Source organism: Kryptolebias marmoratus, linkage group LG24, assembly GCF_001649575.2.
Source record: "Kryptolebias marmoratus isolate JLee-2015 linkage group LG24, ASM164957v2, whole genome shotgun sequence".
Classification (NCBI taxonomy): domain Eukaryota; kingdom Metazoa; phylum Chordata; class Actinopteri; order Cyprinodontiformes; family Rivulidae; genus Kryptolebias; species Kryptolebias marmoratus.
In genome coordinates, this window is record NC_051453.1 from 9,999,111 (window position 1) to 10,026,609 (window position 27,499).

Genomic DNA, 27,499 nt, shown 5'->3' on the forward strand with positions numbered 1-27,499 from the left:
GTTTAGTCTGAACCAGATTTCAAATTTATACATAAATATAAAACATGCTTGTTGGCCAAAATGCAAGCTAGCTCATTCAGACTAAAATAATTTTAAAACTAAAATAATTGACACTTTGTAACAGAAGCAAGGGAGTAAGGAAGTGCTTTTGTTTAAGTTATAGCCTTTATTCTTTTATTTTTCCTTTTTGCTTTGAAATTTAACATTTCTAGAGTTTAGTATTGTTACATTTGATACGACACATGCATTCTGCACCTGCCTGTTTGTTTTTAGGCTGAAGGCACACTGATGGAAGTTACTGCTGGAGTTGAAGGCATCACTCATTTATTCTCCCCAGGGGCACCCGTGGATTAAAACTACTGACCTTTTTGATCACAGAGCTGCATCTCTAACACTGCCTCTGCAGTCCCAAACTACACTAAAATTGCTTCAGCGTTCTGAAAGATAAAAGCAAATCTCTCTCGCTGCCGTTTTAATCAAACAAAGGGCCTCACAGTCTCCTTCATCTAATCTTTATCACCACTGTGGGAGCACTTTCTCATGCCTCTCAGACAAAATGATGTTCACCAAAGTCACAGTTTCGCCTGCATCTGTTCCGGTGGTTCCCTTTTTAATGAAAGTATTATGCTGTCACTGGCTCAGATTAATTGACAGTCATTTACCTGCTTTAAAAATCTCTTTATCACCTCTTTGTAAAGGAACTTAAAGCTCCATCTCTTGGATCATTGCCATTTAATTCTCCTTTTTCAGTGATTTTTGCGTCTAAAAGCATTAAACCTATAGTTTCTTATCAGAGACAGCTGCGTAAAATGAATCTTATTTCATCTTCACTGCTTCCTCTCTGGGCCCTAATTTCCTTATGTTTGTCTGGCTCATTTAGTGAAATACGTTTAAAAAGAAAAGCTGATTTAATATTCCCTGTGCAGCCTCCATTTCAATTTGTAGATGCATATGAAAGAGTATGCAATGCTCTTTAAATTATGTGAAGTAGGACTTTGACATTGACAAGTGAAGCCAAACTATCTGGATGGTTGCACCACAGCTCCTCCAGACAGGAAGCCGGCACTCCGGCTGCAGGATACTGTTACCAATCGATCATCAAACGCTCATCTAGGAGCATCTCAGAATCTCATCACTCACCTGCTGTGCATATTGTGTTTGTATTTAAACTGGAGGTGTCTGGGTGGAGGATTTGGGGTTATACAACATGTGACATCATTGCTAAGTTGGGAGTTGGATCCCCAAGTGGGCCGATTAGCTCATCTCAAGCTCAGCATACGTCTGGGTAAAGCTGATGTAACTCAGCTGTTTTGGAGTCATTTTAAGGCTCTGTCTGTGCGTGTTTGTCTGTCTGTCTGTTAGCAAAAATCTAATGAGCCACCTAATGGATTTTAATGAAACTCTCAGAAAGTAATCACTGGATGAACCTCTACAACTGATGAGCTTTTAGAGTTAGTTCAGCTCACGATGAATGCGACATGTAGGCAAACTTAGTAAACACAAAAATAGCTTTAACTCAGTCGATTTTAAAGATATTGAGCTAAAATTTGGTGTAGCAGTAACTGTGACTAATTCACAACATCTACTCCAAGCACTACACAATATGACATTTTTGATTAAAACTTTGACATGAACTGTAGGTGTCGGTCTCCTAGCAAAATAATTAATTAACCACAAGATGGATTTTAAATAAACCTTCAAAAGGTAATCATTGGATGTACCACTGCACCCAAATTCAAGATAACCGTTGCAGCTAATTGACCTTGACCAAAACAAAAGTTGTTATAACTCATTTTTACAGACACTGAGCTGAAATTTTAGCTAAGAGTAATTCACAACACATTAACTGGAAGAGTCAACAACATTTATCTGTTAGCAAAATATCTCATAAACCACTGAACAGATTTTATTGAAACTCTCAGAAAGTCATCATTGGATCTACAACTGATTAGATTTTAGAGTCACACTGATTTAGGATGGCCATGGCAAGTAACTGACCTTAGCAAACTCAAAAAAGGCGAGAACTCAGTCTAGTTTTTTGATATTAAGCTAAAGTTTTATGTGGTTTTAGTTCCTGTTGTAGTGGTTGAGTCCTTGACACATACTTTGATAGCTAAGAGATCGCATGAGTAGCTTAACATCATTTATAGGTTGGACAAAAATAGCTATAACTTCATCAGTTCTCAAAATAAGATCTTAGTTGAAAACTGACATGAAAGGCAGCAAACAATATGCATTTCTTCAGGGAATGCTAGGGCTTTATTTAGATTTTTATGAAGGAAGATGCTTGTTAAGTGATATTCCTAAAAAACTAAATTTTTATTAATCGACACAGAACACAGAAACTCAGCTTTTCTAAAATAAAACATAAGCAAACCAATTTCATAAGAGAAAATAAATTAAAGTGTGCATTAGAAATTAATTTGTTTTATGTTTTACAGTCAAAAAATGAGCAAATCAACTTATTTAGTATGTCAGTACACACATGAATAGAATCATCTCTAATTACTACAACTTGCCCCTGTGATATCTGATCTGTCTGGCTGCAAATGACTGACCTATTTACCTTCCTATTGTTAGCCAGGTCAGAGTCGTGAATAATTTTCTGGGTCAACTATCTCATGAACTTTCAGAGTGTTTCTATAACATGCTCACACAGCTGGAAAAATGCAGTGCAGCAGTCACAATAGTGAGATTTACAAGGCTGAAGAAATTGAATGGAAATAAGCTGCTTGACAATTCAGAGAGATATTCACATAGCAAGAACAATTATGAGACTACATGGGTGATATTAAAGAAAGTCCTGTGGCTTAAAAGTAGCAAAAATTGTCAATTCATTGTAATTCTTTATTTTAATATTTCCTTCTGAAGACTCAAGCCAAAGACAAATGTTCTTCCAAGAGGCATTTTTGTTTCTGCATGTGCCCTGCTTACGTTGAAATTGATGATGTTTTGTAAAACTGTCCTTATTGTAGACAGAAACACTGATGTTCCTCCTGCTTTTAGATGAGATATGTGCTCCTTATCCTGGGTTGTTCCTGAATGCATGAACCTACTTCCTTCTGCTGAATTTGGGTTTTCTTCTGTTTCTTTTTTGTTGTAAGTGGCTACAGCAACAACTAATAACGAAGTACATTTTATTTGTCTATAATAATACTCCCAGATTCAACCAGTTATTTGACCCACCAGCTTCAATTAACTAACTTAGCAGGTTAAATGGGCTTTCAGACTTCCAATACCAATAAATAAATGATCTTTGGTATATATAAATTTGTAAGTTTGATTTGTGTTTAATTTGAACCTTGTACTAATTTTGGAAAAACACACAAAGATGAAAACTTTTGAATAAACACATTATTTGCTATTAAAGACATATTGTAAGTTGTACAATAATTCTGATCCTCATTTTAAGCAGTTAAAAAAGTCAACACTAGCATGAGCGTAAGTCTAAGCTTTTATGGGAAGATTTTCATCATGACATAACGGACGAAACATCATCACATGCTGTCAGAGCATCGTCAGAGTTTCTAACTATTCACTGCATTGCCCCCAAAATATAAAGATTCATTTAAGCTATAATTAGTTAACACCTTTGTATCTTTATAGATACAAACATTCAAAAAAGAGATATAATTCTGACTTTGATTAGGAAAATTTGTTTGCAGTCATCTGTTTGAAGCCGTCTCACGTCCGACCACTTCATACACAATCCTTTAAAAGATGTTCTTGATGAGGACATCACAGATTAGACAAATTTCAGCCGCTGCAAACCGAAAAGCCATCTTTCTGTTAAATCTCATTAAAACTCAGCAGAGCGGAAGGCTTTCGTTTGACAGGTGACAGATGTGAAGCGTTCTACGAAGCTGCACTTGGTTTACCTCGACGGCAGCCTTGGCTCGCTCAAACTCCTCCTCCAGGGACTGGTGTCTGGACAGGAGGGCGCTCCCCCAGCGCTGCTCCTTCGTTAGGCGAGCCTGTCACACACACACATACATTGCACATACATTTATGCCAAGCAAAACTTGTTTCATAAATGCCTTTATTCGAGACATACACACATGTTCAGATAAGCATATCACACACACACAGCCAGAGGAAGAGGCGGGTGGGAAAGCGTGTGCAGAGTCAGCTGTCTCTGCTTTCTTAGGGCTGAGTAAATATCCCTGCCTCAACAAAGCCTCTGACATGCTTAGGAAGGCCAGCAGAATCACTACTGTCAGCAACCACCCCGTAACACACACACACACACACACACACCACCCTGTCCTAATCTGAAAAACATGCTTCTGTGGATTTCACCCCCCCCCACCCAAAGTCTGGCCCATTCCAGTGCAGCTGTACATGCAGTTTCAGAAATAAGCTGATAGATTCTCTGTGGCAGATGTGGGTGTGAAGATTTGTCCTGCTTTGAAAATAAAAATTGACTGGTTATACGCATGTTGTTTGGCTTTGTCAGACTGCAGTGTAATTTCCATAATTTTGTATTATGACTATGCAAGTAAATGGTTTTAGTCACTCTCTTTATGCTCAGGTGTGATACGGGACTGTTCACTGTAAAAAGTAAATGCAATTTATATCCCAGGGCAAGTAAATCCATTACAGAGACCAATCTTGCTCTGTCTATTGCTTCCTGTGTTTGGGAATCAGGCGAGCCATTACTTGTAACGATTCCCATCTCGACTGACTACCATCATACAAGATTCATTTAGGTTAATACCACTAAATGGACTGAGAAAAACACCCAATTAATTTACTGTAAATACACACAACTTAATTTTACATAAATGCATGCAGTGTTTAAAAACTATTTAGCCACATTAACATTATCACCTGGGTGTTAAAGAAAATGCATTACACTGCAATTGGTTTATTAAAGGAAAAATCCACCCAAAATTAATGCAAAACAGGTCTGGACATTTTTATTTCATGTACTGTATTTAACATATTTCCCTCAAAACTTAGGGAGACTCATCATCCTGCTGAGCACAGTCGAGTTTTAAACCCTAACCCTAGCCCAGGGCCAAAAGGCCCTAACCCCTAAACTAAAATATCAGTTTTAATTTCTTGAAAAAAGTATAATTTAATAGTTATAACTTGTTGGACATCGCTTCTTTCCAAACTCTGCAAAAATTCTTTTAATTTTATTACAACTCCCCACCCCCCCAACACACACACACATTTCTTTTAAACATAAGTAGTTAATCTGTTTTGAACCAAAAGCATGTTTTTGATCTTCAGTCTTTAAGTCACACTGTACATCTACATGTCCACCTTTGATTCACAAAACATTTTTTACATTATTTTGCTTGGAAGAATAGATTATGGAAATTGTGAAATGATTAAACAGACTGTAAATTACTGCTGCTACATTAGGCTTACATTCCTAAACAGTGCATTAATTTACTACTTAAAGTTCTCAAAAAGGCAACTTTTTGCTATCATTAGCTGGCAGTCATGCTTGTATTTGCTTTATTAGTTCATTTTTAGGTTCTTCTTGAATACATTTGAATGGATCATATTACAGTGTTTCATATTGGACTGAATCATATTAACAACTTTAAGGCACTTCTTTGTTGGTTTACATGTCAGACAGGATAACTATGTGCAACTTTTTATTCATAGTCAACCATGACACAAGTATTGGCTTAAAATAATGTGGTTTTAATGTATCTGGTTCCATCCCTCATTGTATTTGTTTACTGCCATCCTTCACAGAAGTGAAACATTTCTGTATGCTTAATTTCTGGTCCAATCTGTTCAATATGCAACAATAAAAATCTACCAGTATTTATGACAAAAAGGTGGATTTTTCCTTAAACTCTAATTCATTTTTACCCAGATATTTGTGTTAGTCCAGAGTATGAAAATCTCATGCAAGACATTTATCTTTTGAGCATGCAGTTTTTACTTGTGTGTGTGATTGCGAACAAGACAGAAAGCTAAAACTCATCTCATCTCTGTCAGTGGGCTGCTATGTAACCCCTAAGCGAAACAAATTTAGTGTTTGTTTGCCAATAACTTCCTTCCATCTGGGACTGCTATCTTTACTCCAAAATCTATTATTTATGAGAGTGCTGAAAAGGTGATATATGCTTAGCTAGATCAACACTAATGGGCTCAGAGTAAGACGGCTAAATAATTCATGGGCTATTAATCTAATAATGGTGTCTCGAAACAAGACCCCTTATGTAGACCTACAAAGAGACATCAATAAAGGAGGAAAGCCCTTGACATTTGGACCTTATAGCACCACAAAGGAACAATCCCACAGATAATAGTACATCTGGGTTTCCTCAAGGCACCATTTTTTTATAATTAAACTGGTTTTGGTCTTTTAAAGTCAAAATTGTTAAGATGATGTGATGCTGTTGTACCGGTGCAAATGTATAAGTCTTTCATTGTCATACGAAAGAAGACGTAGGGAGGCTTACATGTCTTCCACTAATATACTGCTTGTTGAGCTGAAATGGAAGAATTGAAGGTGTTAGGACAAAATGATGGATCAACAATGACAAGACAGGGTGACTTATTAGATACAAACTTGAACAACAAGACAGCATTAAAGTGCAGGATTTAAACTGATCATTTCGTGACATAAAAACATCATGCTATGGAGTGGTTAATGTCAATCAATATTAATGATTGAATATATTAAACTATCCCACATTAAATGGATTGCAGTAGGGATGATAACCACCTGAGCACTTACTTGTGATGCAAGGGCAGATTCTGGCTCAACTTTGGTATTTAATTCCATGGTGTTCTTATTCGAAGCATCTGATTGAGTTTTACAGTCTATAGACCTAAAAGAAAAATTAGCGTGTTCATTTAAGGTCCACCTTGTTAGCAACAAATTTCATTTGTGCTTTTTAGTAGATTATTTTACTATGTTATTGATTGATTTCTGGTCAAAACAACAATAAAAGTTGGGACCCACCACAAAAACTCATTGGATGAATTTTTAGAAGAAAGCCGTCTCTCCAACTTCCATTTTCTGTTGCCCTTTCTCTCAGGGTTGAGATTTAGCTCTTCCCATTTATCCAGCGACCCAATGGTAACTAGGGACAAAATAAAAATATATATTTATACATATTAATAATAACTGTGTCAATTGAAAAGGGATTCAAAACACACCCATTTCTACATCCTCAACAAAAAACAAAATCCTTGTGAAAGCTGACTTGCCCTGAAAATAATCTTCTTTAAATTTGAACAAAGGCTAATTTGTTTGAGTGAAATAATTGGAAAAAAAATTTACCCTGGTTCCGGTAAATCACTGGTCAAAAACAATTTAAAAAGTAATTTATTTCCACAAGTTAAAACACAAACCTTTAACTCAGTTTTTCAAATTGAAACCTTCCAAGTTGGAGGAACACTGATCTAAACAGACAATAAATACAATTGATGTCCAACAAAACAAAGCACAGCAGCTGCCAATTTTTCCTGCTTTTCCCTCCTAAATATTGGAGGACTATAATCAACCTCACCGCCACACATTTTGACTCACCCTCCAACATTACTTATCCCTTTCACCCTTTTAGCTGGAAAATACAAAAGTAATTGGTCGTTTCCTCAAAATGTCTTCTGAGATGATCCCTGTCATTACGTTAAATTGCTTTGACCCCTCTGTGGCCCGTGTTGAGCACGTGCAAAGGAAGTTCCAGAGGGAACAATAGAAATTATAGTTGTGGAGCGTATGGAAGGTAGTTGTCATGACAGTTTTGAGAGGTTTATGGCTTTTGAGCAATGAGGTAAAGTGGTTGATGTTGAGTGTAATATTGTGTGTAAACATCACGGAATAGATCAGGAAAATAATAAGAAAGTACTGTTGTCGCATAAATACATTTTGTTAGTCTAAGCCAGGTCACAAATGTGTTTTAGAATAAAATAAATAGATGAATAAATGTTAGCTTTGTAGTGGTCAGTGATTCATTTAAATTTTGATCTTAACGCTGGGTGTTTTCACCTGAGTCAAGGGACACCCTCTCTTGGTTTTGCATGTTTGGTCCTGTCTGTTCGACTTCCACTTGGATCAGCTCAGTCTCATCCGTTTTTTTCTTGTTTGAGGTGTTCTGCTGGCCATCGCTCCGGGATGACAGGATGCTCTTCCTGTCCTTGCTGTTCCTCCTGTCACCGGGTTCACTCAGATCTAGAAGGTCCAGTGTTGAAGACAGAACTGTGAAGACACAGCACATGGTTAGCTCCTTCTATTAGCATTTATGATGAATATTTTCATACGAGGTCACACAAGCAAAGAAGCAGAGAAAGAAGGTTGCTATCTCTGCCAAACAGCATGCAAACTCAAACTGAATGCTTGCTGAAAAGCAAATTTGAAACAAACTTCACTGCAAAATATCAGGCTTATTGCCTTGAAGCAGTTTGGAGTAAATAAATTAGGCTAAACTCAAGAGGTGTGACTATATGGTTGCAGTAAATGGCAAAAGTTCTGCTAACATCATTTTAAACAAATCAAAAACATTAACATAAACAAAACAATGATGCAAATCCAAATAATAATGGATTTAAAGTCCTCTGAATTTTTACAGTATATAACACTCAAGTATCTTCCTAAATACTGCCATATTACTAAAAATGAGCTAAATGGATGGTGAAACATGTTAGAAAAAAATTAGACAGTCAATTGTAGAGAAAATCTATTTATTCTAGTGAATGTTTTGGATTTAAAGAATTTTTAAATTATGTTATTTTGTTGGGTTTTGTAAACTTTTAAATGTGTTCAGTTTCACTTAGATCAAGAATGATGTGTTGAGTTTCCTCTTCAGTGTCAGAGGTGTACCATATTGCATCAGACTTGTATCATTATTGCTTATATAATCAAACAGAACAAGAGATTTCTTTTCTTGTACATGTTTACGTGTTACATTATCTGCATGTTTTCTTACATGGTACACTGAGGTGTAAAGGGTAAGAAAGCTGAAACATTACCCTAAGGGCGGACATGTTTTATTTTGGCGAATGTAAATGAATTTTAGGTAAATACACAGTCTGAGAAGAATAACATGGTGAGTTAAGTAGCTCAATCTGAGTTTAGTCCAGAGGCAAAAAAAGTCAATCTTCTGTCAGGAGGTTTGATTTTTACATCCACCTTTATTGCATATATTGTTTAATTACTTTTTTAGTTTTGACCATTCACCTGCTCATCTTTGCTCAGTTTTTTCTTTAAAAAATACTTTTTTTCTTGTATGAAGGCAGTGAGAGTGTTTTCAAAAACAATTGACAAATTTAAAAATATGTGACTTAACAACAGCGTTCCAGCAGGGTTGAATGAACCTAAAGACTGCTACTTCTGGACAAATACTAATATAATTTTAATTGGAAATTAGCTGAAAATGCTGTGAAATTAATTTAGATAATATCTTGCACAAAAGTAAACTGTTTGTTTCCTGACCGCACATTAACAGTGTCACGCACATCTTTATAAATGATAGTTTTTGCTGCCAGAATAGAAATAAACTGTTCTGGAAAAATTGTCAGACTGTAAACTAAACACACATGAATATTGCTGCTGTGGTAAAATAAGAACCCTGAATTAAACCGTGATTTTTATGCCATAATAATTGAAGAAAATTACAGTTTTCTCATTCATCTTTAAGTATCTTGACTGTGTTTTTTGTGCAGCGTGAGTTCATAACTACAAGAACATGACTGCATAATTGCTGTTTGATGACAACAAACTGGGAGCATTTGTTGACTGAAATCTGTGTAATTAAAGCGCTCACTTGTCTTTTCATGCCTCATGCTTCTAAATCATTCCTTAGATGACAAGTACAATAAGCAAATCAAAGGAGACACAATTAAGAGGATTTTTTGCCTGAACAGTTTTCAACATTAAAGCTAAACACAAGCTGTCCATCGAACATCAGTGGTGCCAATATATATATATATATATATATATATATATATGTCAAAAATGTTCTTTTTCAGAAGATGAAAATATATTTGGCCGTGCATTTTCTGTTTGGTGTCCAGAAGAAGAGAAAAAATAAATAAAATCTGACCACAGATAATTTCAGTAAAATTTATTCTAGGCAAATAACTCCATATAATTATTGCTCCACTCCCATCCAGCTCATATCTAACACTTGTTCTTTACCATTACAACTACCTAAAATAACTAGTTTACTTTTGTAATAAATAGAGTTTTGAGTCAACAAAAAACAGTGTAACAATTTATACTCATTTTGTTTTAGTGAAATTTAGGTAATTTGTCTTAAATAAATTGTACTTACATGTCAAATAGACTTTTAATGCTTAGTTTAAGTTTCAAAGGAGTGGATATCAGTCTAAGTTCTTTGTAGAATAGTTTTATTACGTAAACTTGATCAAAAGATAATTAAAAATAAAAAAGAGCTCCAGTACTTCATTGGCAGCTGTCCATTACATTTCGCTAAGGAGTCTTTTTGCTCTTTATATCACTTAATCTCATAAGACTTCTCCATCAGAAATATTTATGGACTTTTGAAAGCAACCGTGCTGGCCATGATTTGTTTTAAGGTGTGTCAAACTGGCCATTAGCCAGGTATCATGTAAATGTTTCACATTAAGTGACGTAAAAAAGGAAGAGCAGCTGGCTGGAGTTTTGATTGATCCAATCCTGGACTCTTACTTGTAAAGCATTCTTTGGCAAGATATAAAACCCAAATAGTCCCTCCCCACACTGTATAATTTAAGTATAAGTATACATAAGAATTACTGTAGGATTCTGTATTAATATCGACAGTGGCTATTAATGTAAAGCATTTAAACAATCAACAGAAAAAAAATAGTTGAATAATTTATTTTACCATTACATAAAAAACGTTTTTTGGTTGTTAAATATCAAACATTCAAATTAGGAAACTTCCTCCACAAAATACTTAATACACTTAAAAACAATAGAAGCTTTTTTCTTTTTACAAGCATTTTCTGGACTAAAACATCAGGTTTGTCTAAATCTTCACTTTTAATTTTTTACCTCAGCTTTTCTTTTGTTTTAGTTGTTCCGAATCTTCCCAGCCATTGCACACAAAGAAAGTGTGTGATAGACTTGGACCATTTTATAAAATTTGTGATTCATGATGAATTCTGCTCTGTCCGTGTCAATGACAGAAGGCGCAGCAGGAGGCTTTGAGGAGACAGAAGGTTGAGAGGCTCCCACAACGTTCCTCCATATTCCTCTCGGCTGAATCAACATAGTCAGAGGCCAGTTTGGAGATGACACATGTCAGCTGTGCAGACTATCATTTAGAGGATGGCACAACTCACTGATCAGTGGTCCATCCATGAAAAAATCAAGATGACATTTAGCATCTGTTATAACAATAAGTCAGGGTTATAGTCAATGTGTAAAGCATCCATTGTATTGGGGTAATTAGAAATGCTCAATAAAAACTCATCTGATGTTTTTGGCTCTGCCTTTTCGATGGTTTATTAGCACTTGGCACAAAAAAGTAACAATGTCAGCTGTTCATTGAAATTGACCAAACTGTGGCATAATGCTCTCTGAAAATTCAGCTCAAAGTTGGACCTACTTTGAATAAAAACTTGACCATCTAACATCATGTGACATAAAATCTGAACATAAAATCCTGTGAATTACACACAAACAACCAAAGCAACATTCATTACCTACAAACAAATAGAAAAGACCCTTTCATAATTGGCCAAGCATTGCCTAATAGATAATCTCATTTGATTTGAGCACATAGACAACATGACTCATCCACTTTAATTATTTCTATCCTAAAAAACAACTAATTGTTGTGCAGACACCATTGTCGTACTGATGTGGTACAACCAATGATTGTTTGTTTAGCAGACATTTGATACATTTAGATAAAAAAGAAACATCTATTTAAAGCACAATCAGTGTAGTTCCTCTTGTGTTTGGTGTTATCAGCAGTTTTACAGACTGAAATATGAGAGCCGTACCGGCTGTGTTGGAAGTCACTGGGCGGGAAATCCCATCACATTTGGTCTCGCAGAGGAAATCATCGATGGAAGGGCTTAATAGCGGCCGGCTCTCTTGTTGCTCGCTCACCAGCTGTAAGGACAAATGGATGAGACAGTTCAAGCTCCAACTTGGCATGTTTCTGTGAAGCCTACATTAAATCCTCTGCAAATACTGCCCCCAGCTTTGCAAACATAAAGTGAAGTTCTGCTCTTTGGCCATGATTCACATGACAGCAGTGTCCCTGTTCTGGCAAATCCCTGCATCGGGAAAAAGAAGGTTTAACTCTCAGTTTTTAGGGTGGAAAACCCACTTGTGCCTTTCTGATACACATCTTTTAGTTTTACTCATTGAGTTCTAAATTAATTTAAGATTTTGTACCTTATGGTACATTTTTCTTTTGAAATATTTTCAGATGCACACTTTGAAACAAAAATTCTCTAACCATTCTTTTTTTAAAGAATCTCCGGGTCTTTTTATTCTATTTTTTTGAACCATGTATTTATTGTTGGGCTACTTATCATGTAACTATAAATGATCAAAAGACTTGTACTGCATAGCTTGCCATGAAACACCAAGTTTTTTTTAGGTAAGACCTTGTTAGTGCAAAAATAGTTGGTTTTGGTCCTTTTTTTGTACATGTAACAATAAAACGTGAACAAATGATGTGTATTTGTGACAGCTGGCCAGTAACAAAGTGGCAGAAGGTTCAGTTTTATTTATTTATTTTTTTGATAAGTTGTCTGTTATGTTCTTTGAGTTTCTGTGCCTGAGTTGACCCAAAAGTCAAAGTTAGGTGTCACTGATTTACTGAGAATCACACTTCTGTGTGAACATGCACAAGAATGTGTTTGTATTAAAAATTAAAATAACAATAAACCAAAGAAATGTTAGTAGTGGTGTCTACAAAAGTCATTTTACTACAGAGAGGTGAACAGATTACTGAGTTGCAGTACTATTTACTAATTACAATTTATTAATATTTTCACCATATGATCACTACTGACCACTGAACCACGCTGCAGATAATAGACATGTCCCAACAGTAATTATTTCACTATCACTGCACGGTTCACCTTCCAAACCATGAAAATGCTAATCTGCTGTGATGCATCAATTTGGAATGGGCCACATCCAGTTCATTATCAGCACTCTGATGCCTCAATACACTCCAGGTGCAGCTGGAAACAATTTGCCTGCCAATCCTTCGTAATTCAGAGGTGAAAATGAGTTTTAGCCCAAAAAGATGGATAAGTTACCTCTACAGTTGCTTGCCAGCCTGTGTAGAGTTATGGCCAGGAAACATAATATTCACTTGTGTTGCTCTTTTGGCCACGATGCAGAGGGTTTAATTACAAAAATGAAACACACAATCTGACATAACGTGGCTGAAAAGTGCTGGTGGATTCAGCACTCTACATGCTCTGGAAATATATGTTCATGTTTGTTTATGCAATAATAAACCATACAAATAACCATGTGTTAAAGCTCAGAAACTTTAAACTAGTTATCTTTATTTATCCTGAAATATGCCACTGATTAATGTCTTGTTTCAACAAGAACTCAGACAGAAAGTGATAGTTAAAGGCTAACGAGGGGCTAACACAATAGTTATTGTATGAATTTTGTTTTATTCTTTGCATACAGTGTTTAATTTGAATATAATTGATATTAGACTGAGATCTAGTTTAAGGAGAAACAGCAAAGCAGGAAATAAATTAACTTCTGCAGCTCCCTGGAATCGTTTGAAAGCAGCATAAACACAACCCAGAGAGGGGTCATTTCTTTGTTGTGTGAGAGTTTGTGCTGCGCCGCGAGAAAGCTGACCCAGCACAAGTAATTAGGCGGTTTGAGAGATTGTGCTGGTGTCAGAATAAAGATGTGGTTCACAGGAAGTCTTACATTGTGAAGAAAACTGATTTCACCCCAGCTGCTGCATTTTTGCTGAGTTCTCAACCACTGTGACAAATTATAGGAAGCGAATGAATGGACTTTTTTTAAAAAAAAAGGTCTCACTTATTCAGTGATTTGTCGACTCTGTTGATTGAGTCTAAATGAGGATTAAGTCACTTTCAGCTGTCAGTGATGTCAGAAGTTTGAGCTTCATTTCCTCGTGGCTTCAGACTTTAAAAAATGTATATAATAACCATAAAGCTGCTGGTTTGAAGAGTCCCTTCAAATAGCTTCTGTTATCTTTATAAGTCAATTTTTAGTTGCTCAACTCCAACAGTATTCAGATAAAATGTTGGCTAAATCATTGTAGTGACTAATAAACCACCTTGACTGTGAGAGGAGAGACAAAAGCAGTGATATTCAGCTTCTTATTGTTACTATTTATTATAATACAGCTGCTTTTTTTCTCATGTTGCAGGATATGCATGTGTTTATTTAATTTATAATAAGTGGTTACAGTGGTTTTTTGACTGAAAAGTAGTCTGGGGGGGTAGATAATTATCTGATTTGACTACTCATCTGTGAAGAAGGAAAAAAGTTTAGTTTATCAATCAGTTACTTTTTCAACACCACAGGCTTTGCTGCAGGTTAGATTTAAGGATCTATTGATAGCATTATTGATTATTGATAGAACTAATTATAGTAAACATTTATAATTTTGCACAAATGAATAGCAAACAAACAAAAAACAGTTTGGCTGTTTTTCATTAGTCAATTAAAATAATTGGCTGAAAAGCTGAACTCTTTGAAATGTATTTATTCTTCAGAAAAGATATCATATATAATAGTTTCATCAAAGCTTTTCAACAAGTTGTTAAAATATTGTTTTTTTTCTTCTTTTAAACAGATTTGAAGCTTTGAGAATATTGAATCAGATGATCTAAATTGTTTAGGGAGCCACTTCTGTGAGAAATATGCACAACCTTTGTTTGTGTTCTTACGGACATACATTCGTTTTTTTTTAATACTCTGCACATCATCATGTGATGCTCTTTACAAGCTGACTGCTGGCTGACTGATCTGTTAAATGGCAGAAGTGTACAGAGGAGATCTCAGAGGAGACCTGAGGAGTGGAAACAGAATCGCTCCGTGGTGTAAATGACATTCATGAAGGCACGTGCTCGCAGCAGATGAGAGGACGATAACCAGGAAGCTTCTATCAGTGAAGAACAATTTAAAAGGTGTTTTTAAAGAATTGTTGTGTCTATATTTACATGATATAGCAGATGACTTTATATTTTTTGTCTTTTCTTTTTTTTTCCACTGAAGGTCAGCTCTTTTAATGGAGCATTTGGAACACCCTATGAAGTATAATCCTTATGTAATGCAGTCATTCCAGAAATTTACAGAAAATAAATAGTTTCTGACAGGATTATGCCTAAGAGCCCCGCTGAGTCATATGCTGCTGAAAGCTAGCTGTGTCAGCGCATTTGAGGAAATACAACAAGGCATTTACAAGAACATTACTGTAATAAACCCCAGTCTACTTGTTGCTGAATTTACTTGCAGGAAAAACACATTAGGACAAGATGAAACACTTTCTGAATTATTTAACACTGATCTCTCCCTGGGGATAAAGCCAGTTGACTTTTATCTACTGTTCGACTTTAGTTTTTAATGAATTGTGTCGTACAGTTTAAAAAAAAAATAGGTTATTACCTGATGAACCTGACACATTGGATACAAATAGGTAAAGTTGTTACAGCTGATGAACATTAAAATGTATTTTAAACTGGCAAAAAACACCTCAAGCAAGTATCTAAACTTTATTGTCCATCAATAAAAGTTTTATCCATTTCTGCTGTTTCCTCTCTTTATATAAATTGTTTAATGAAAGCTCAACTTATGGGTGTTTTATGGGCACGGTTGAACCACAGGGACCATTGTTTTGTTTGTTTTTATTTATTTATTTTTGCAGTGTAGTTTCTGCAAACATGACAACATTATTTTCAGGTTATCAAGTTGTTTTGATAATTATTGTATTGGTTGCGTTTCCACAAAACATTTCCTGTGATTTTCATTTCAGTGGAAACGACAAGTCCTCCTAATTTTCTTTCTCCACTCATCCAGAAAATGGGCACCGGAGATCAGCCATGTTCATCCAGGGAGACGTGGTAGCATGCAAATACTAATTATAGGTTGACGCTTAACTCTTAACCCAGGAGAGGAGCTTATTGAGCTGTTTGCTTATTACTCTCACCTACATGGAAGCTGCTGTTTTTCCTTGCTGACATTTACCCCTCTCACTCCCTGCCTACGAAACCGTTTTTCCACATCTCCTATGGAAAGCATTTTGTCATTTTGTTTACAAGTGCCACAAGAGGTAATCTAGAAAATTATGCAATGGAAAAGCTCAGCTAATTGCGCCACTTGGGCCCGACTCCAGGAGATCTCTTAGATGTTGCTGTCAAGGGAGTTGTGTACCAGTTCGGCTTGAAACCTTGGAGGTGGCGAGGCTGAGGGGAGGACAGGAGGAGGTGGAGAAGACGGAAAACAAAACACTGACTGAAAAAGAAGTATACCAAAACCTGCCTAACTGTTTGAAAAAATAAAACAGCGTCAAACTGATGGCTGAATAAAATCTAAGGTTGGCTAAAACAAAAACAACAGCAAAGGTCTTATGGTTTTATAAAGCTTACATGCAGGTAAAAACTTGTTAAAGATAGATTTGACTTGTAAAAGCTCTTTATAAAACAGTGCTGACCTGCAGCAGCTACTTCCTTCTGCATGTGAGCTTGCAAAAAGTTTGGATTCAAGTTCAGATAACAATCAGTTTTGTCATAAATCTAGAAAACCTTTCCAACCAAAGATAAGTGCATATGCTTTAAACATGTTTGTATATTCTATATAATACACAAAAAACTGTAACTGAAGTAAAAGTGTTTGTCCTGCTTTTGACTTAGCATTTTGTTTTTGTTGTTAAGTTACACATCATTTATAGGAAACGTACAAAAAGCATATCGTGTTTGAATGTGGACAATGAATCGATATATATTATAAACATTTCATTGTTACTTTACTATTGTTACTTATTTTTGAGCAAGTGTAGAAATAATTGCACTTTTATATAGTCTTAATATAAGAAGAACATCTATCAGTGAGGATAGCCCAACCCTGACAGAGAACTAATGAAGATCGTGACAAGTTGATCTTTGTTGTCTCAGTCCTTCTTGTTCTGTTGTACAGTAAGTTAGAGTATGACAAATAATGCTTTCAGACATTAAATGGAAGTTGTTTTAAAGATTATAAGGTTCAGACTTGTTGGTATGGATGTGCTGACAGTCTGGAAATGAAATTATTACTTCCCTTCACCTTTACTGGGAGCATGGACTCAGTTCTTTGACAGCCTATCAAAGCAGACATTGTAAAAAAAATAAAACATGTATGAAGCATGGCACAGGTTAATAAAACATAGACAGACATAAAAGAGAACGTGCACACAGCAGCACTCACACAATACACAAAATCAAAAAAAGCACAAAACACAAAGGTTATTAACAATGTCCAGCGCACAGACTTCATCCAGCTGAACACTTATAGAGCAAACAGAAACAAAAAGCTCAGCTGCAGTCTTTGAAACAGAGAGTTCAGACTGTAGCTCAATGCCATGCTGTGCAGCATGGCATTCTGCAAATGTATTTGCACACAGTTTGTGTGGAGGATTAGCTGCTTATGAGGTGTAAAAAATCATGAAGAAGTTTTAATTAACCCGATCAAGTATTTATGGAGGCCCTCACATGAATCCCTCTGTACAGAGCTAAATATCCTGCATGCTAAATTTTAAAAGCATCATGAATTCTGCAGAGGCTAATAGGAAAAGATAGAAAAAGTCATATGGATTATAGTTACAAATTGAGGCTACTTCATAAGATTATTCCTTGAATAAATGTTGTGATGTAGTTTAAGAGTTTTATACCCCATAGAGCAGCTGGAAATGAAATAATAGTCACTCCTTTGTTAGATACAACAGTCATAAGCCTCAAGAAATGAGTTAGTAGACAGTGGAGGTCAGTTATAGGACACGCAAAGCTTTGCCAGCGTTTCAGTGTCACCAACACATGAAGAATTTCCACTCAAAGGCTTGGGGGTGAGGACGGAGGAGGTCTGGAATGGATCTGCCCACCTTGGTAGTCACTGTGAGGAGGGGCTTCCCTTCTGATGACGCCTTACTTGGTATCTCCTTCAGGACCATGGCAACAGTCTTATCTGCAGCCCTAGAGTCTTTCCCCTACAACAGTGAAATCAACAACGACTTTTGTCAGGACAGTTGGACAACTTCAGAGCTTTTTGCCCCCGTTCAAGGGGACCTTACAGAAAAGGGTTTATGGTGTGTATGTGTGTGTGTGTGTGCAGGGGGAGGGGAGGGAGGGGGTGTCTGTCTAACAGCAAAAAAAAAAAAACATTGAGTGAAGACATTTCCACAGCACTATGGCAATGACAAGGGGGTCACTACACAATGTAGACAGTTGACTGCAGAGAGACATGAGTATGGTCGTCCACAGCAATACTTTTCCACGCTATGATGGCAAAGTATTAAAGACAGATTACTGTGTTACAACTCTAAAACTTAAATGTAAAACGTATTACTAGTTATTTGCTGTACCCTCAGCTGATGCTACAGCAAGTAGAAAAAACCTGGAATCTTCTGGATACACAAAAATGAATATGATGCAACTTTCTTATTATTTTATGCTGAATATTTACAACCTCAATTCGGACAAAATTTAGATGTGTAAAATGTAAATAAAAACAGAATGCAATGATTTGCAAATCTTAAATAATAATTTTTTATTCACTATGAAACTTATCAAATGTTCAAACCATGAAACTTAGATTTTTCTGTATTATGCTCTTTTTAAACCCAGTTGTCTTACAGATTTGTTGCCAGCTAATCTAATTTGTTGTAAAATGTTCCTCTGGCTCTTTCTTATTTGTGTCATTTATTTTTTTAGCCTTTTGTTGCCCCTGTCTTTTGGACTTTCTTTCAATTTCTTAGTTTACATGTACAGTATGTCTACTATGTTCATCTGTTAATAAAATATTTATTTATGAGATATTTTGTTAGTATTGTACTGTGTTTGAAGAAAAATCTTGTATTTTCATCAATAATGCTTCATAGTGTTTCACACAGATTGCCATTCAGATGACAGTCAAAACAATATTGATTTACTGTCAGTCATGGTTAAGAATCAATGTTTCTTTATTGCATTCTTATTTTATCAAACTTTGCTGATGTGTGATCATATTTTTATTGCCAAATAAAAGACTAAAACAATTAAAGGATATTTTTCTATTAATATGTGGGAAGCAGCTGATAACAAACAACATAAAACGTTGTCTCAGTCAGTAGCTGAAGAGCACACTGTGTGGTATGATGAGAAAATGTCTTCTCTGATACTGAATTGAGTTTTTGCCTCTTACAAATTGCAGCTTGAGTCAATAAAGCACTTCAAGTTGAGAAAAGCTTCTAAACTCCTGAGTATGTCTATTTTGTGGGTGTTATTTTTTGTAGTGATCACAGTTTTAGCTTACTCCCATGTAGAAACCTGTCCTTAGCTACAGTGTTTATTACTCACAGCCATAAAAGGCAGGTAATTATGTAATTGCCTGTTTCTGCTTGTCTGTTTGTTAGTGAAATATTTCATAATCCACTGTAGGTGTTTTAATGAAATGCCTAAAAAGTAATCATTTGATGTAAATCTCCAACTGGAGGCAACTTTTGGAGGCGCCTTGATTCTTTGTTTAAAACTTGGGCATGTTAGGTGACAAATGATATGCATGCCTATATTTACTTTGTGTAATTGCCCTTCATGAACCATCCTCAGCCCCTCATCTTGTCAGACAACTGTGTTGAGTTTGTCTGATAGCTGCCAACTCTACTCTACATATAAGTCAAGATGATTATCTAACAAGTGAAACAGATTTTTCTGACTTATTGTCATCATTTTTACCTTGACTTTATGACAAATATTATACTACATGTACCCATTCTATTACTTCAGAATATGCCTCCCAAGCTAGAAGACAGACACTGTATGCCATTAATCACTTTAAGAAGCTCCAAAGTGGCAGAAAAACGCAGCTCTTCTCAAAAAACAGATCATCCATATGCAGATAAATTTACCACCTAGCGAAAACCCGAAGCTGTCATTCATCACTCTCAGTTTTTACATTTTGACTCAGTGAGGCCCTCTGTTCAGAGCATGAAACACACAAGAAGCCTTTTAGACAAATCGTATTAGGCCCGTACACATTTCAGCTTGCAAGAAAAATAAATTAGGTTTTTCTTCTACTGATTTCCTCAACTGATCAAGTCTCAAAGTGCATGTGTCGAGCCTAGGGGGAGACTTCCCTTAAAAGCCTAATGCTCTTGATAAAGCACCTGCTCCCTCTCTCTCAAGCTAAGACTCACTCAGCGGAAATCAACAACATGCTTTGCTCTGATGTAGCCAGGAGCAAAGCAGCATTTGCACCACCAGCGAGAAATTATAGTACATCAAAAAACATGGTTTTAGTTGTTTTGTCTGTAAATGATGCAGCTGTTATATGAAACACTGGAGTTAAGGATCATCTACTGAGCAAAAACTGTTTGCATTGACTTAAAGTGTTGTTTTACAATTAGGGATTCCCTGGCCTGATGGGTTCATTATGACTATATATACACAGTATGGTGCAACTATGTCTTTGGTTAGTAGTGATAGGATGTTCACTAATCTGAAGGCCTCTGCTTGGTGACAAATTATTTATTTTTTTAACTATTGTCATAAAGAAACTGTAAATTTCATGACAGGTTTTCTTTTGCTCATAATTAATCTGGTTCTCTCTCAAATAAAACACTTTTAGTAACACAAGAAAACACTAGATTAGGGATTTTTACCATAATAAATATATTGCATCGAGTGAAGCTTAGCTACAGTATGCTGGAAAAAATGACATTTTTCAAAGAATCATTTAATGTTTTTTTTCAAGCAACAGCATCAGCTGTTTGAGGCAGCATGGTGTCATTTTTGCTGCATTTCTCTGCACTCAAACCGGTTCACCTCTTCCATGTTTGTCTCTTGGCTTCAGAGAGAAGTTGCGAACAATAGCTTCTCTACAAATGGAAAATTGATCACAGGGAAAGAAAAGCTTACACGGAGGATTTGAGTGAAAAACACTGAGCTGATCCACAGTCTCAGATAATATTAACAACAAAGGGACCATTGCAGCATCCTAAGTGTGAATCAGTGAGATTGTTTACATGATTAAGTCAGGTCCTTTACAACCAAACACATCTATTTAAAAGAGTCTTCATGCCACACCGCAAAAACCTTTAAAAATGACTCAAGGGGCAAAACAAAGAGCACAGGGTATTCTGTTTTTATCTCCCTTCAGCTCAGTTATGTATGTTTAACACATTAACTACAATTCATTATGCTGCCATTCATTCACTTACAAAATTCAAACACAATTTTATGGTAAAAAAGTGCCAAGAATGAACTGTGCCATCAGATCTCCTTGACTGGAGCTTTAATTTTACAGTGAAGTTGAAAAAAATATTTCTGACTAAACTTTTTTGCCTTAAATCACAGAGCATTGTTAACCTGCACCTTCATATTTACATGGAAATGCTGAAATTAAATGGAAAACTAATTACAGTGCAGACACATTCATACATACCCTTCCTGAAACAGAAAATAATTAAAATCAAAAGCTGACTTCCAACAGCGCTACTTCTCTTGATAAAGTAGATTAATACCCACGAATGTTGCTGTGGTTTCTCGCCTCTATTGCTGCCATTTCAAATATGGTGACTCAGAGAGGGTTTTATCAGTGTGACATTTTCTGCCACCGTTTATTGGCTGTCACGCACTTTATAGGGTTTGGTTCTTATAATAAACGTGGAAAGACGGCAGCAAACACAATGTGTCAGAGGAATCTACAGCCTGACTTGTTTAAACAATGTAGCAATATTTTTTGTGCACAGAGTTGGATGTGCATTGTCATAAAAAACTTCTGGCCAGTAATTTATTATGTGAGTTTCTGCAGGTGTTTTTTTCCTTCTTTTGGATGATGTCAGCTGCTACAAATCATGGTCTAAATGAAGCTGTAGCTGAGGGACATTTAGCTTCATCCTAGTGCCTGTAGGTGCCCTTAAGGCTTGTCTGAAGAGGATACATTTATTAGACATGAGACAAATGTAAAGACTTGAAAAATGGTTTTCAGGTTTTCCACAGCTTATCAAACATATGCCAGCTATGTACTTGATCTAACAATTCAAAATGAAAACATTAAAGCTCATTAATATTCAGGATGGTGCTTTGTTTGTAAAGCAAATTTCTTTTATGCCAGGGGCAAAAACTATTCTATTTATTTTGTCATTATTAAATTGTATAAGGCTAAACTAAACAAAGTGAAGGATTTATTCCTTGGTAACCATGTTTCCTCCATGACAACAGTGCAATTCAAGCTGCTGAACTAATTAGTTGCATCAAATATTTTTGCTAAACTGTCTCTCTTGGTTTCTTGCTTCCAGTGCAGAAAAAGAGAGAAATACTCTGCTTTCTAAACATCTAAATATAGAATTTGGTAAAACATAATCACTTATTTCACATTAGCTAAGACAGTTCACGTCCCTGATAAATCAATATGGTGAGCGAACAACCGGTGGTTTTAGTTTTGCTCCAAACAAAAGATTAAAATAAGATGATAAGACTTGTTATTAATATGAGCCAATGTTTGTTTTAATGGTTTTGTTTGAATATTTTATTTTGTAAAAGTTTATAGCATAATCTGTTAATTTGTGGGCTTTACTTGTGCTGATAGGTCAATTCTTTTTAAAAGCAAAATGTTATTTAACTGAACAAAAGTGCCAATTTTATTTCATTTGACACTTCAGTTGTTTGAAAGTGTATCGGCTTTCAGTGTTTGCACACACTTTCCTCTACAGATTAGCTGGATATTTAGCCAATCTGTGTAGACATATTTGCTTGCCACTATTGTTTCCCCTAACTTGTGACAGACAAATCTGTGTGGATTTAAGCTTTTGTGATGCTTTGAATTCGTTAGTCAACTAAAGAGGCTTCAGGGGATTTAAAAGCCGCCCTGTGGTGGCATTTCAGCGTATGCAGCATTTAGCCACAGGCTGGCGTGTCAGACTTCAGTCATGAATCAGATCCAAGGAGAGTACTTCTTTTTAAATTGGCTTTAGTTTACTTATGCATTGCACATTGTGATTTTTAGATTGGACCAGAACATGAGAAACAATGATTAGGAAAGTAGTGAAAAACAAAAAGCTGCTTTTGTTTGCTCTGTTACCGTTTTTTATCTTCAGCATCTCTGAAAATTAGATTATAAAACGCTGAAATGGGACCATAAAACCAGCGATGCAACATCCTCCATGCCGCTCCCTGACTGGAGCATTTATCGCTTTTATTTTACTAAATAAAGAAAAAAAAGAAAGACAGACTCTTGTCTTTTTTGTTCAGAGGAAGTGATTTGAAAAACCTGGTAAAGCTCTCATTATCACAAATGCAACATTAGGTGTGAATTCAAAGACTACTGTTAGCCACTTTTAATGATCTGTGTGTCCTTTCAGTACAATTTATATTTTACCAAGTTGAAGTGACAAGTAACTTTGAAAGCTTGTATTTTTTTCCTTTTTTTGACCTAGCTTTGTCAAACCTGTGGTCAAGAGTGGAAACCTCCAACTGACTGGAGTCCTGTTTCCCCACACGGTTCACAGATCCAGTAATAAGCCAATCAAGGTTTTTCTGACTAATATGGTTCTCTTATTCAAGCCAACCTTAGAAAATTAGATTAAAATACTAAACTAGGATTTGTTGTGCAGGAAAACCAAGAACAAGAATAACAATGCAAGAAGACTACAACCACAGAGCACCATGAACAAATATAAATAATTTAAAGAAAACTAACAGAATGTAAAAATCATACAAGCAGAACAAAAAAAAAAAAAAAAAGGACATAAAGGAGAATAAAATTTAACAAGGAGAGTAATGAAACCAAGTATTTTTTTGTTATTTTAATGTAAATAGAAATGATATAAATGGAAAAATTAAATTAAAAAAACAAACAAAACAACAATAAAAATTATAATAAAATCTCATAGCTGGTGTTGCAGTAATCACCCAGAATTCCTAAAAGATGAGCTACTGAAGTCTGTCCTGTTGTTAAAAATCAGTTTTAAAAGAGTTTGACCAACAGATAAACTACTTTAACTACCAAATTGCTGTTATGAGTTCATGTACAAGTATTGAGTTCATGTTGGTGAACGTCCTGCTGAAACACTTGACCTTACTGCATTTCCTTCTTCAAACACACAAAAATAAAAAGAAAACAATCTTTCAAAGCTGTCTTATTGAGTTAAATCGTAGATTGAACATTGTTTGTACATGCAGCCCTCCATTTGTGAATCAATAGTTAATTAACTACAGTTGCATTAACACTAAAGTCCTACAATTTCTGTCCACCCTTAGATTTACACCCCAGAAAATCATCATTCAACTGACTCCCTGTAAACTTAATTTCATTAAAGAGCAGCTGGATGTATTTCATTTTGCAGAGGATGCGCCATGAATGAAGCGACGCTGGGGAAAGGCAGAGGACAGTAACGCCTCATAATGGTTACAGATGGAGGGAAACCATCCCGGAGGTTTGGGACAGCTGAGCAAACGTGGTTGAAATAGGAACTAGTGCAAAGACATCAGGCTGTCTGGTTTATGCTAGAGCATGCTCAAATGCCTACGAATCCAAGAATCATCTTGCTAATGGAGATCTCACCTGAGGTGGACATGTTGTCACCTGCAAGGATACCAGCAGTTACTGAAAAACTGTTTCTAAAGGTCACAAACTTTAAATCAAAATGCACTGAGAATGAGAAAATCCAGACACTAAATTAAACAGAAAAAAGTATTTCAAATGCTGAGAATGAAAAGTTGAAAGAATCTGAGTTGTTAAAGAAATAAACCTCAAACTGGTTTTATATTTTGTTACACACTTGTCAGGAGTTGTGGTGGATCGCGTTTCTTTAAGCACAGAAGATCTGCATAATAAATTAACGGTGTTGTAAAGCAACTAAGTGCAGTTTTGACCTATTTTCAAGGCAGCTACATGTCTAATATAAGCGTGTAATTTCCTGTAACTGCACATACTGCAGGACAGAGTGTTGCCTCGAGTTTATATCTGAACATCTGCTTCACTTAAATGCACACACTGTGTTTTAGGAGTCTGCTTAGAACGGAAAAAAGGGGACATCACATTCTAAAAGTATAAGAAAATCTTTCTTTTTACCCTAAAATCCATTAATTTGTAAAGTATTTCAACCATATATGTAGGACAGGTAAATCATTAATGAACAAAATCAGCATAAAGAAGAATGTTTATTAGTTATATTATAATTTTAATGATAAAGAGGGCGTCTATCGTTCTATAAATGTTTTAGTTAAAATCAATTATCTGATCTTTTCTTAAATTAATGCAGTTGTTTGTATTTCACAGGCCTTTGACTTCACACTTTGTTTTATCTCATTAAAAAGGCCAGACCATCTAGAAAACCCACTGGCTGTAGTGTAATTATTCTGACTGTGGTAATTAGTAATTCTGTGCTTTTATTGGGCTGGTAGATTTTCAGACTGTTATTATATTCACATAAAGCAATAAAAATGAGGTTCTGGTTCTCTTGAGCCCTTGATTTGTATGATAAAATAATATTATACAAATTCAGTTAACAATGAATAGTTTTTAGACCTAACACAAGCCAGCAACTAAGCCTGAAAAATCTTTGTTCTTAGCTTTTTTGCCTCAGACAGAATTTATGCCAAGTCTGGCACAAAATTCAATAGTGCATAATAATATAAATTAGAGATTCCAGCAATTTTCTGAGTCCAAAGTCTGTCTGATTGAATGTTCAGCTGCTGGTCTAATATTGATAAATGAATGAAAAGAATCACTCTGACCATTATTAGACCCTCATGCATTAGTCAAGAGGCGGGTTTGATGGCCTCATTGTGTACAATAATCTCCCCATCAATCACTTTTCAGTATGAATCACATTAAAATGACCATTTGGTATAAATGGCATCATGTGTATCATTCAACTTTCTAATCCATCGTTGCAGACTTGTGGCTCTGTGTTGGACAGCCGAGGTCCTCTGTGGAGACAAACTCCAGCAAATAGGATGAATGTATTCCTGATGTAACGGGACGTGTCCTAGCATCCAATAGACACGTAAAAGCCCATTAGCCTGCATCACAAATGAACACACAGAAACACACACACACACACTGAGTGTCTGATTCTGAACTTCTGATTTGGACACTGTGACTAAATTAGCAAATTATGTTTAAGGATGAAAATTAAGAAGTTAAACGTGGTTTACTTTTGTAATGACTGACAACAAAATTTGAAACATTTTACCTTTAAGCAGGCCTGCTAATCATATTTAAGTTGCAAAGTGAAACCTGGTACATGTTCTTACATTAATATGCTATAAAGATTAGTGACAAGTTAATATTTTGTTCTTGGAGAAGCAGAATGTCCTCTTAGTTCAGAAGCTTTCTATGGCTTTGTATAAACTGCAGGTTAATAAGATTGCAGGTTTTTAAAATAAAATATTTGGAATAACTGTGTGTACTGGTTATTGTAAATGATCAGATAGCCTTTGTGTGTTTTTACAGAACCATGTGGTGCTGTGTTAAAGATGTAAATATAGCTGTATTGCTACGCAGGTAAATTCTTCAAAAGCAATAAACTGATTTGTTGCTTTTACTTCATAATTGGTCTATTGTACAGTATGCTATGGAGTACAAAAATTCACATGCATGTTTTTTCAGGAGATCAAGAATGTCACTGTAGGCCAGCGATGAGATGTGTTGAGATCTAAAACAAGGTGCTAACAGACCTCAACATGATGCACATATCAAACTTTTCAACTCTTAGGGGAGACATGTGTGAATACTGTAGGCTTTTGTTGAAACATTAACATGACACACAGGCTGCAGCTCATAAAACATTAACCTTGGATCACAGAGAATGAACAAAGCATGTCAGTTTCAAATTTAGCTCCAACATGGACTCAATTCAAGGGACTAATTGTAACCTACATCAGAGGATGTATGTTTTACTCATGAATATTTATGCTCTCTGAACTCCGTAGAGTACACACTTTGAGGGCAACGTTTGTGAAATGGTGAGAAAAAAAAACAGGTCAGGAAGTTTCAGCATCAGCAGAAAAACTGGCTTCTGGTGTTCATTTTAGATGGCTCAGGTCCGCTCCCAGTTGAAAGGTTTCTTTTATTAATTTACAAGATAATAGTTTTAATAATTAGAAAACACAAATTGGAAAAAAAATAGTTTATTTTGTCAAGTTTGACAGTTTAGGTAAGCACTTTGAATTGTGGGAACTGCATTGAAAATTCACATCATACCTGCATATACAGTTTTTACATTTTTGTATATACAGGTGCTGGTCATAAAATTAGAATATCATGAAAAAGTAGATTGATTTCAGTAATTCCATTTAAAAAGTGAAACTTGTATATTATATTCATACATTACATACAAACTCATATATTTCAAATGTTTATTTCGTTTAATTT

The 27,499-nt window shown here is 35.6% G+C and overlaps 1 protein-coding gene across 3 annotated transcripts in view; it reads right to left on the minus strand.

Annotated features, from left to right (window-relative positions):
• pex5la (peroxisomal biogenesis factor 5-like a) overlaps positions 1-27,499 on the minus strand; it is a 71,262-nt gene that overhangs the window by 16,620 nt on the left and 27,143 nt on the right. Inside the window, exons 2-8 of one of the 3 annotated variants that reach the window (XM_017407022.3) lie at positions 18,027-18,131; positions 11,932-12,043; positions 7,967-8,176; positions 6,938-7,058; positions 6,710-6,803; positions 6,432-6,461; positions 3,879-3,974 (exon numbers count right to left, since the gene is read on the minus strand). In XM_017407022.3, the coding sequence (XP_017262511.1) occupies positions 3,879-3,974; positions 6,432-6,461; positions 6,710-6,803; positions 6,938-7,058; positions 7,967-8,176; positions 11,932-12,043; positions 18,027-18,131 (768 nt within the window). The remainder of the gene's footprint in view (positions 1-3,878; positions 3,975-6,431; positions 6,462-6,709; positions 6,804-6,937; positions 7,059-7,966; positions 8,177-11,931; positions 12,044-18,026; positions 18,132-27,499) is intronic. The other 2 variants (XM_037974189.1, XM_017407023.3) reach the window with 2 other exon arrangements.